The following is an 11,553-nucleotide window of genomic DNA, read 5'->3' as shown; positions in this document are numbered from 1 at the left end:
TAGCATTCTATCAGAACCATCTCTCCCTGCCCTCCACCCTATGTCCAACATTTCTCCCTCTCTCTTCTCCATGCAAGTCTCCCTCCCCCTCCACCATATGCAGGATTTCTCCCTCTCACCCCTTTTTGTTGCACTCCCTTCCTCTCCTCCACCCCATGTCCAACAATTCTTCCTTCCCCCCCCATGTGCAGCAGCTTTCCATCCCTCCTAACCCCCTGTGTGGCATTTATCTGTCCCTCCCTCCTATCTCCCTATGTGGTAGCTTTCCATCCCTCCCTCCCATCCCCCTGTGCAGCAGCTTTCCATCCCTCCCATTCTCCTGTGTAGCACTTCCTAATCGCCCCCCTCCCCCCCGATACCTGACATACTGTCGGGTCTCCAAGTACAGAAGCAACAGTGGCGGTGGATGGCTAGCAAAGGCAGGCTTTGAACAGGCTGTTTGTGGCCTGCACCACCGTGTCATCAGTGAAATTATCAGTGACACGCAAAGGGAAGGCCCCAGTCTGTTCAGAGCCTGTGTCTGCTAGCTGTCCACCATTGCCACTGCTGCTGCTTTAGGAAGCCCTGGAGGTATGTCAGGCCTCAACGGGGGAAGGGGAGAGGGTTGGCCACTAAATCGGTGAGTCTGATTTTGGGGGAAAATTAATCGATTCAAATTGGTGAATCAGGGAGCACTACTGCCCTCCTGCCCACCTCTTCTCATTTCTGCTCTTCCTTTCCCATTCCTCTGTCCTTGTCTTAGCCTGGGTATGCATTTCCTTCTCAGTGATGCCATCAGTTAATTTATTTTGTTTTTGATCAAATTAATGTGGTTAAACAGCATGGTGATATTGTCATTGTTGGAGTCGATCACAGGCCATGTCCCAAGATGCATCAATAATGTTTAAGAAAAAGCAAGTTGTAAAGGCATATCTGCATGTGTAATAAGGTTTTACACACAGAAATGGTGCATACATGTGTATTTGTGGGGAGGTGTTTCCAGGGGTGTAGTTGGGCCAGAGAATGTTCTTACATGCATATAGTACTTTTGCTATTACAAAAGTATGTGTGTACGTTTACACAGGAAAAGTACCCCTACAAATAGTAGATGAAATTTGTGTATTTTTACATTTCCTCACTCAATGTTCACTACTGTAATGTTTTCAGGAAAAAAGTGTCCATAAATTTTACACATACTGTATGCACTTTGAAAGTTGCCCCCTATAAGATTTTGACAAACAATAGAAATGTATTTCTTCATTCTTCAAAAATAAACAAACTTTCCTCTCATCTCTTGGTTTCCCCTTTATGCAGACGCCATGTTGATTCTCCTTCAATGGATTTTCTTCCACTTTGCCTTCCTCTTCCCAGTTGCCCATGGGCAATGCACAGAGACCACTTTAGAAGAATGCTGGAGAGCCAATACTATACCAGGGTATAACCTGGCAGGAGAAGGCTTTGATGTGACCACCCTGAAGAGGAAAGGTGCTTATGTCATTTCTATGGATGATTTTGAGAACTCTGTCAATGATACCTGCATTCTCTGCCGTAACCCATTGCTAGGTGGTCAGCGTCAGTGGCTGCCACAAGCTATAGGGGGCTGGCAGGTCTTCCCCAAGTGCACCATGAGTTTGTCCAGTGTCCTTTATGAGTCCAGCACAGACCTGGCTGAGGCCCTCAGCTCTAGCATCCAAAATGACTGGAGTATCGGTCTAGGAGTGAAGAAGGTATCAATAAATGCTGTTGTTGCTGGAAGCCAATCCCAACTCTCCCAGTTTGCCATGAAGAAATCCATGCAAGACAGGTTCAGTTTTGTGACTCATGAAGTAGTCTGCAAACAGTACAGGTATGAAAAGCTATCCAATCTCAACTTCTGGCAAAATCTGCAGAAATGTGCAATGAAGAGTTTTAGATTTTGTGCACAGAATGAATATACCTATGGCTGGAAGGAGAGAGCCTCTTTTTTGCCAACACTGTTGTGTCTCCCCACCCACACCCCCTTCGGTTAACTTGCCAGCACTGTTATTTTTCCTACTTTGGTTTAGAGGGCCCTTTCTTCAGAGGCAAACACAACTAATTGGTCTGATGGCAGCTTTCCCACTAGCTGCCACCCTCAGTGCTTCTATCCTAGGCTTTTAAGCGTACAACTACTACTAATAATTTCTATACAGTATAATCTCATAAAACACTTCAAGGGACCTGGATAAACAGTCCATTATTTCCAGAGTCCGTTATTTCCAGAGTTGCATTAGGTCAACTTGAAACAACGTACAATCAATGAACAACAGTCACTGCACAAGCATACCAGCAACATCAATAACAAAACTCAGCAAAACATTGGTATGGCATGAAATGATTGCAAAACCAGAACACGAAAAGATGTTCTAAAATCTAAAGCATTATGTTTACTGTACTGGAAAGAAAAATAATCTGTCATTTTCTTCTGGGCTGCATTTTGATACTATATCACCAGCACGCCACACGCCTTGTAGGCGGAGCCTGCATGTCCATTTTAGCAGAACAAAACTACAGCTAAAAGTGGCTCTGGGGACCAAATTGGTTGTTTGTTATATCCAAAAGTCTGTTATATGCAAGTCCACTATATGCGATGATTTTCTGCATGTTTATAAAGGCGCACAGCCGGAACCAGTGGACCTCATCCACTATAGGCGAGGTTCCGTTATAAGTGAGTCCGTTATAACGAGATTATACTGTAGCACTTCTAGCTGTACACATTATATGCAGTGGGCTCAAAATCTATTTTTGTACCTGGCACAATGTTAAGTTAGGTGAGTTGTGCAAGATCACAGGGAGCTGCAATAGGAATTAAACCCAGATCACCAGGATCAAAGCTCACTGCACTAACCATTAGGCTACTCCTCTAAACCTATGCTAGGGGCCTCACAGTCAAACAGGTTTTCAGGAGGTTCACAAGGATATGCATGAGATACATATTCATATACCGTATTTTCACGCATATAACGCGCGCGTTATACGCGTTTTTACCTACCGCGCATACCCCTCGCGCGTTATATGCGTGAGCGCGGTATACAAAAGTTTTCCTACATAGTTCCCACCCCGCCCGACGCCCGATTCACCCCCCCCCAGCAGGACCGCTCGCACCCCCACCCCGAACGACCGCTCACACGCGCTCCCACCCGCACCCGCGATCGGAGCAAGAGGGAGCCCAAGCCCTCTTGCCCGGCAGACTCCCCGACAATATCGGGCCAGGAGGGAGCCCAAACCCTCCTGGCCACGGCGACCCCCTACCCCCACCCCGCACTACATTACGGGCAGGAGGGATCCCAGGCCCTCCTGCCCTCGACGCAAACCCCCCTCCCTCCCTCCAACGACCGCCCCCCCCAAGAACCTCCGACCGCCCCCCCAGCCGACCCGCGACCCCCCTGGCCGACCCCCACGACACCCCCACCCCCCTACCTTTGCTAGTTGGCCGGACAGACGGGAGCCAAACCCGCCTGTCCGGCAGGCAGCCAACGACGGAATGAGGCCGGATTGGCCCATCCGTCCCAAAGCTCCGCCTACTGGTGGGGCCTAAGGTGCGTGGGCCAATCAGAATAGGCCCTGGAGCCTTAGGTCCCACCTGGGGGCGTGGCCTGAGGCACATGGGCCCAACCCGACCATGTGCCTCAGGCCGCGCCCCCAGGTGGGACCTAAGGCTCCAGGGCCTATTCTGATTGGCCCACGCGCCTTAGGCCCCACCAGTAGGCGGAGCTTTGGGACAGATGGGCCAATCCGGCCTCATTCCGTCGTTGGCTGCCTGCCGGACAGGCGGGTTTGGCTCCCGTCTGTCCGGCCAACTAGCAAAGGTACGGGGAAGGGGGGTGGGGGTGTCGTGGGGGTCGGCCAGGGGGGTCGCGGGTCGGCTGGGGGGGCGGTCGGAGGTTATTGGGGGGGGCGGTCGTTGGAGGGAGGGAGGGGGGTTTGCGTCGAGGGCAGGAGGGCCTGGGATCCCTCCTGCCCGTAATGTAGTGCGGGGTGGGGGTAGGGGGTCGCTGTGGCCAGGAGGGTTTGGGCTCCCTCCTGGCCCGATATTGTCGGGGAGTCGGCCGGGCAAGAGGGCTTGGGCTCCCTCTTGCTCCGATCGCGGGTGCGGGTGGGAGCGCGTGCGAGCGGTCGTTCGGGGTGGGGGTGCGAGCGGTCCTGCTGGGGGGGGGTGAATCGGGCGTGGGGGGGGGTGGGAACTATGTAGAAAAACTTTTGTATCTCGTGGGCTCTTATTAGACTCTCTGCTGTGTCTTCCAGAAGAGAGAATATTTAGTGGGCAAGCCATAAGCTTCTAATAAAAGCATTTATGAGGGGGCGGTTGGAGGTTCTTGGGGGGGGCGGTCGTTGGAGGGAGGGGGGTTTGCTTCGAGGGCAGGAGGGCCTGGGATCCCTCCTGCCCGTAATGTAGTGCGGGGTGGGGGTAGGGGGTCGCCGTGGCCAGGAGGGTTTGGGCTCCCTTCTGGCCCGATATTGTCGGGGAGTCGGCGGTCCTTCTGGGTGGGGGTGCGAGTGGTCCTGCCGGGGGGGGGGGCAGGGCAGGGCGGGTAAACGGAGAGTCGGGACAGCGCACGGAGAGTCGGGGAGGGCGAAAGGAGAGTCAGGGTGGCCAGAGGAGAGTCGGGGCGGGCGAAAGGAGAGTCGGGGTGGCCAGAGGAGAGTCGGGGCGGGCGAAAGGACAGTCGGGCAGCATGCGCGTTATACCCGTGAGCGCGGTATACAAAAGTTTTTATACATAATATTGTGGTTTCTGCGCGCTATACCCGTGTGCGCGTTATACACAGGTGCGCGTTATCTGCGTGAAAATACGGTAGTACTGTATATGCAGTGTATGTAGATTTCACTCATGCACATTCAAGGTGGATATCCTGCAAACCCAAGTGGATGTGGAATCACCAGGTCTGGGAAAACCAATTCTTTGACTTTCTCACTCCCTCTTCTCCTGCTTCATAGTATGACTCACATTGACCACTAGAAGGCTGGCTATTGGCAGGACAGAAAAGTGCTCAATGTAAGTCTGCCTACCACTATAGAGCTCCTCCACCTCCTCCTATTATTTATCATTTCTATTGTGACCGGGCCGGTTCCCAGGTTGGTGGGAAGCCGGACCCAGACCACAGGTAGATTTAATGTAGCGCCTTTTATATGGCTGGTGAAATGAAAACTCGGAAAGCGGATCTTCTAAGAACTGGATTCAAGTTTATTAAAGTTTGTAAAGGAAAAAATATCTAGGAACAGGTAATCAGTTTTGCACATTCTCAAAAGCCCCAAATATGGCTCAAGTCCTTGGGCTCTGCCTGGAGCTTCCAGGTCCAATACACAATGCCAGTTCAAACAAAAACTGAAGAAAAAGGAAAACACAAAGGTTTGGGCTGCCACGCTTTCTGCCAAATGCTTTAGGTCGGGTAAGCCATTCCCAGAAAAAAAACCCAAATTAATTACCCTCCTTTTTACTAATCCTCTGAAGGAATGGTAACTTAAATCTTCCTATAAGGATTTATTTTCCCTTGGAGAGGACTGCTTCTGCCCTGTCCAAGCCCTGCTTGGGTTCAGGGTTTTCCAATCCTGGACCGGATTTCTGGGGGAAGTTTAGTATGAATACTATATCTCACTCTCCCCTATCTCCATGGACTCTCCAGGTTCACATTCTTCAGCAAGATTGTTCATTTCCCAATCATTCATCTCTTGGCCCAGACTATTTCTCCACCCAGGAACTTCAGGCACTCTCTCCCAATTACCTCCTTGCCTGTGGGTTAGCTCTTTACTAACCGGGTCCCCTTCTTGCCAATCTCTGGGCTCACCCTCCCAGGGTTTGTCCGTCCAAGTGAGATACCTCCCCGGGCTCTCAATCCCCCTCCTGCTGGGGTGTCTGCAGGATAGTGTCCTAGGCTGAGGCACAGGTACTCTGTGGTAGCTGCAATCTTTCCTGGCTGAGAGCTGATTGGGATTAGCCCCAGCTGTGCCTCCCAGTTGCCTCCTGCTAGTCTGTATTAGAGGCTTTTTTAGCCTGCACTCCCTGAGGGCCAGCCCCACCCCCTCCTGGGTTGGGCTTTGGTTTCACAGTTGGAGGAAAGGAGTAATAGGGGGAATACTTAGGTGATAATGCTCTCCCCCTCTGACTCTTGGGCCGTGCTATCTCCTGTCTTTTCTCTTCCCTTCCTGGCTGTGCTGGTTGGCCCGGCTCCATGCCAGGTTTTCCCGGGACCAGGACAGGGTGCATGATAGGTCTTGTAGTTTTTTTGGCTGGGACAGAGGCTTCCCTGTCACACTATAGCAATGAAAGGCATATGCAGCTTTGTACATGTAACATGTAATAGACGGACAGACAGACAGGACATATAAGGGTTGGGGAATTTCTTGCAGAAAGAATGATAGGATGGACATAGGCATCTTACGGTGAGTGGGTGTTAGGAGTTGTAAGCAGCCTTGAAAATGTGGGCTTTTAGCTTGGATTTGAATACTGATAGAGACAGAGCCTGACATAATGACTCAGGCAGTCTGTTCCAGACATATGGGGCAACAAGATAGAAGGGACGGAGTCTGCAGTTGGAAGTGGGGGAGAAGGGTATGGATAGGTTGGGACTTACCCAATGAATGGAGTTTATGGGAGGAGCATAAGGGGAGATGAGTTCGGAGTGAATACATTTGTAGGTCAGTAAGAGGAGTTTGAACCATATTCATAGCTGAAGGGCTGGGAGCAGAACCGCAGAAGATAGACACAAATAGAAATGGAGGTGTGGTAGTCCATGAAGGAACGACAGGCCAAATCTAGAAGCACTGTATAAATAATTAGTAGTAGTAGTAGTAATGCCAAAGTAGAATTAAAACAAAGTGAGGATATTTCACCAAACTATACAGATAGTAACACTATTCAGTTACTATCCATATAGCTAAATAGCTTTATGTATGACAGCAAAAAGCCTGTCCTAAATTAAACTGCTCAGCTATATGGTTTATTGCAGCTATCCATTTATTTTCTAGCAGTCAGTGACATGTATGTATAGTCAGGGCTGCTGGCCATATGCATAGTGCTGAATACACATGTTTTTTTAAATGTTGAAGCCAATGTTTAGAAAAACTTGCAGGTCACAAATTAAATCTCAGACTGTCTGGTTTTAATCAAAATATGAGATATCCTTTCCAAAGCAGGACCCTTGTCCATCTTATGTTTACTTGATTACATACAATGTGCTGAATATCCAGTTTCAGTGCTGAGTGGGGCTGCTATCCAGTTAGCAGCGATAGTCAGACCGCTAATCAAATACATTTTATCCAATGTGTCATCTGGTTATTGGTCTGAATATAGCCAATAACTTGATGGTCTCTAGCTTTGTCCAAACTCCTTCCATGGACTGCCCAGCACTGTCCAGATAGAGTAGAAGTAGTCAGAATACTTATTCAGTGGCTCTTTCCAGTTAGTGCAGTTGCATATCCCTGTTGCCAGCACTTAACTGGTTAGCAGTACCTGCTAACTTGATAACTAGAACATTAACCCCAAAAAGTTTTATGAAATCTATTCGTACTTAATCATTTAAAATGTGCTCTAGATTGAAGAGAGCCCATTGAAACATCAAAGTAGCATACCATAAGACATCTATCAGTCAACCAGCTGAAGATAATCCTTAAGACACTTGATTCATGGTACTTATTTACCATAACTAAAACATTAATAAACCAAAACAAGATGCTATTTCTTGTACCACGAGTTACCACATTTCATTCTCTGTTGCAGGTACCATATAAGAGGTCAACCCACCTTGAAACCTCAATTTGTTGAGCGACTGAGATCCCTCCCTAAGATCTACAATAACCAAACACACACTCAGTATGACTCACTGATTAATATCTATGGCACTCATTACATCCAGCAGGTGGAGCTGGGGGGACGAGTCCATGCAGTCACAGCCTTGAGGACCTGTGAGATCTCCTTGGACCAACTATCTGACCATGAGGTCAAGGAATGTCTTGGAATGGAGGCTTCCATGAATCTCTTTGGATTTTTCAGCAACTCAGCATCTGAACGATGTAACACAATCAAACAAAATTTCCTGTCCAACAGGAATTTCTCTGCCAGATTTTCTGACAGAAAAATGGAGGTGATTGGGGGTGATATCAGTTTGCACACAGACCTATTTTTCTCCAATTCCAAGACACAGAAATCTTTCAGGTCCTGGGTCAGCAATTTAAGCAGTCTGCCTGACATTATCTCATATTCCCTAGTGCCACTTCATGAGCTAATTCCTGACACTGAGCCCACCAGGAAGCACCTCCAGAGAGCCATCACTGACTACATCTTGAAGAGGGCTGTGGCAAAGCAGTGCCTGCACTGCCCACCTGGAGGACAGTTTAGACAAAATACCAGGTGCAAGTGTGAATGTCAACCAACTAGCCAGAGTACTAGTAGCTGCTGCTCCAGAAGAAGAGGACTATCCAGCTTATCTGTGACCATCCACTTGTCAAAAGATCTTCAGGGTGACCTGACCAGTGCTCCTGACTGCTATGTTAAGGTATTTATTGGTGCCAAGATGCGACGGACGAGAACTATCATGAACCAGAACAACCCCAAATGGAATGAAACGCTGGACTTTGGAGACCTCATGTTGACTCCAGAGCTGCAGCTGAGGGTGGAAGTCTGGGACAAGGACATTATATGGGATGACCTGCTAGGTAGTTGCTGGAGGTCTATTATTGCAACAGCTAAGGACAGAAAGGAACGGTGTTATTTCCGCCACGGTTATCTTTACTTCAGCTTTAAGGCTACATGTAGCCATCAGCTCTCTGGTCCCTACTGCCGGGACTACACCCCTGCCAGGAATTGAGGAGATATGATGATTAGGTCTGTGAGATCAACTGTAGCCAAAATGTGTGAGGAAAAGGCCTGTGGTTGAGAGATGTCCCAAAGTCATTAGAAAGAATGTTAAGCTAGTCTTGGAAACATGGTAACATAATAGATAGCCACAACAATGAACCAACTCATTCAGTCTGCCCAGTTATTCTGTCCATACAGCTTAAAATACACAAAGTGTGACTGTCTGAAAGATATCTCTCCATATCCATGATAGGATTTTTTGAATTCCTTACTTTTATTCCATATTTTATTTGTTTACATTTATTAGTTGCCTGTCTCAAATGCCCAAGTCAATGCACATGTCAAATCATATGATAAAATCCAATTAATACAATTCAAAAGCCTATATAACAGCAAAAATCAATAATGAATCATAACAAATCTATGACAATGCAGAAAATAAATATAAATAAATAACACTGGAAGCTTAAGACATGTTGAGTAGATGGGCATTCAAGATCCTCACTTAGGAAGTCATGCAGATTTAGGTGATAAGTATGTGTGTAAATTCTAGTATTCTAGCTCAGCACTGGTTCAACCTCCACTTTATAAATTACGGCATTTATTATTTTAGCATGAACAAAGGATTCTAGGACCAATGGTGTTGCTATTTAAATAGTAGTGATTAGCGTTTTAGTGACCACTGGTGGTATTATGCCCAGAAATTCAATTCTGTGTCATCTCCAGGTTTCAACATTGAATTTCCAGGTTTGTGGAGCCATCTAAAACATAGCTAGTTATGTGCGATTATACAGCGTTTAATTAGCTTTAGTAAATCAAATAGGACTGACTTTTATGTGGTCCTATTTATGTGGTTACCTTGGCCAGTTAATTGCTCAGTATAACCACTCAACTGGCCAAGTGCTGACTCCACCTCTGGAATACCCCAAAATATCTGATTCTGAAATAAGGAGAGCTGGAGAACAGACAGCAAAGATGGTCCAAGGAGGAAGGACAACAAGAACTTCAACCACAGAATAAGACAGATCCACTAATTGTAATACCGTAACTGTTTTGGAAGTGAGATGCTATTTTTCCTAGCAGGCTGCTTGTGTGAAAATTTGTACTCTTATTGAAAAATCTGATGAATCTTGATAAAGACATGCTGAAACTTGGCCATGTTGGTTCCAGCTTCAACAAAATTCTATGGTTGAACTTCTGGTTGTCCTTCCTCCTTGGACCATCTGTACTCTGGTGTTGTTTCTGCAAAGGTCTCTTTCCTTTCCTCTTGCTTTGAAATAAGGGGGGCTTCCTCCTTTAATTCCCCTGTCTTGGAATTCTGTAAGATCTGACATTACCAGATCTACTCAAAAATTTAAATTGTCCTTTCCTACGTTGAAAGGTGTTAACCTACATTGGCAAACTAGGGAAGTCTCTACTTTTCAAAATTACTGAGCTGTGGAATAATTTTCCTATTCAACTATGCGATCTGGGCTCTTTCCAACCATTTTGAAAACATCTGAAAACTTGGCTATTTTCACAGTTATAAATTCTGCTTCTCTCCTTACTATTCCAAATCCATATTGTATCTGTTCTCCTTTCTAATTTCTTGTAAACCGTGCCGAGCTCTACTGTTATAGAGAAGATGCGGTATATAAGCCTAAGGTTTAGTTTAGTTTATTTAAGGATTCTTTCTGAAACTCCCAGTTCCTCATCCACTTTCTTGTATAATTCTTAGGCACCATCTCCTTACAGTTGATTTCACAGAGCGATTGGTCAAGGATTGATCACTGGAATAGTGTCAACTCCTGATACAATAATATCCTGTTTTTATTTCAGCTTTTGCATATTACTTTTAATAAAATTCTAGGTGTCAGTGATTTAACTATTGACTCTTAAAAGCTTCCTTCATATTCTCCTTTTTTGTTTTGGTAGAAAATAGCATTCCACTACTATGGAATGAGAGAAGGGACCCTCCTTGACCTGTTTGCTGATAGGGTAATGTGTCTGTGCTCATCTTTCCTTGTAAGCTTTTTTTTCTGATAATGGTGGAATCATACTACCTGAATCTGCTCTGCAATGCAATTCCAAGGATCTGTACTGCAATTCCAAGGATCTGTACTGCAATAAAGCAATTATACTGCAATGGTGGTATGTTTTATTTCACTTTACAATTAAAAAAAAAAATCTGTGTAAAAAAGCCCACCCTTTACTTGCAACTTCCTAATTAAGTTCTTAGGCAAACCAAGGCTCCAATAAATAATAGAAATCTTTCCCTTATATATGTGTAGGGTTACCAGACATCTGGATTTTCCTGGACATGTCCTCTTTTTAGAGGACATGTATGGGTGTCCGGACGGCTTTTCAAAACCCAGCACTTTGTCCAGGATTTGAAAAACTTCTACCATGGGACCGTGTTGGGAGGGCATCTGCATTTGCGCAGATTCAACGCGGTGATGTCACGTGCATGCGATATCATGTTGCGTTTCACATGTGCAGATGCTCTCCCAACGTGGTCCAGCGGATGAGAACAGGTTGAGGGGTCGGGGCTAGGGGCGGACGAGGTTGGAGGGGAAAGGGGTGGAACAGGGTATGACTTGGACATAATGGGGCTGGGCAGAACTGGGTGGGCCTGGGGGCGGGGCTATGGGGGTCCAGATTTTACAGGAGTAAAATCTGGTAACTCTATATATGTGACCCTCCTGAAAAATGCCTCTACCATAGAGACAGAGACAGTGGATTTTTCAAAGGGTCACTGAGGGTAAGCTGAAATAGTTAGAGGA

At 46.6% G+C, this 11,553-nt stretch overlaps 1 protein-coding gene across 1 annotated transcript; it reads left to right on the top strand.

The window, feature by feature from the left end:
* Positions 1 to 1,298: 1,298 nt before the first annotated feature.
* LOC117360372 (perforin-1-like) lies at positions 1,299 to 10,634 on the top strand. The gene is made up of 2 exons (XM_033944072.1): positions 1,299 to 1,825; positions 7,715 to 10,634. Exons 1-2 carry the CDS (start codon positions 1,299 to 1,301, stop codon positions 8,799 to 8,801), a joined length of 1,614 nt encoding a protein of 537 aa, XP_033799963.1. The 3' UTR covers positions 8,802 to 10,634.
* The last annotated feature ends 919 nt before the right edge of the window (positions 10,635 to 11,553 follow it).

The sequence above is a fragment of the Geotrypetes seraphini genome, chromosome 5 (genome assembly GCF_902459505.1).
Source record: "Geotrypetes seraphini chromosome 5, aGeoSer1.1, whole genome shotgun sequence".
Lineage (NCBI taxonomy): Eukaryota > Metazoa > Chordata > Amphibia > Gymnophiona > Dermophiidae > Geotrypetes > Geotrypetes seraphini.
Note: the sequence above shows the minus strand (reverse complement) of the source record. Positions and strands in the feature narration are given on the sequence as shown.

Coding starts and splice junctions, on each gene's coding strand:
- LOC117360372 (XM_033944072.1), top strand. CDS start 1,299: ATGTTGATTCTCCTTCAATGGATTTTCTTCCACTTTGCCTTCCTCTTC. Junction 1,826..7,714: donor GTAGTCTGCAAACAGTACAG/GTATGAAAAGCT, acceptor TCTCTGTTGCAG/GTACCATATAAGAGGTCAAC.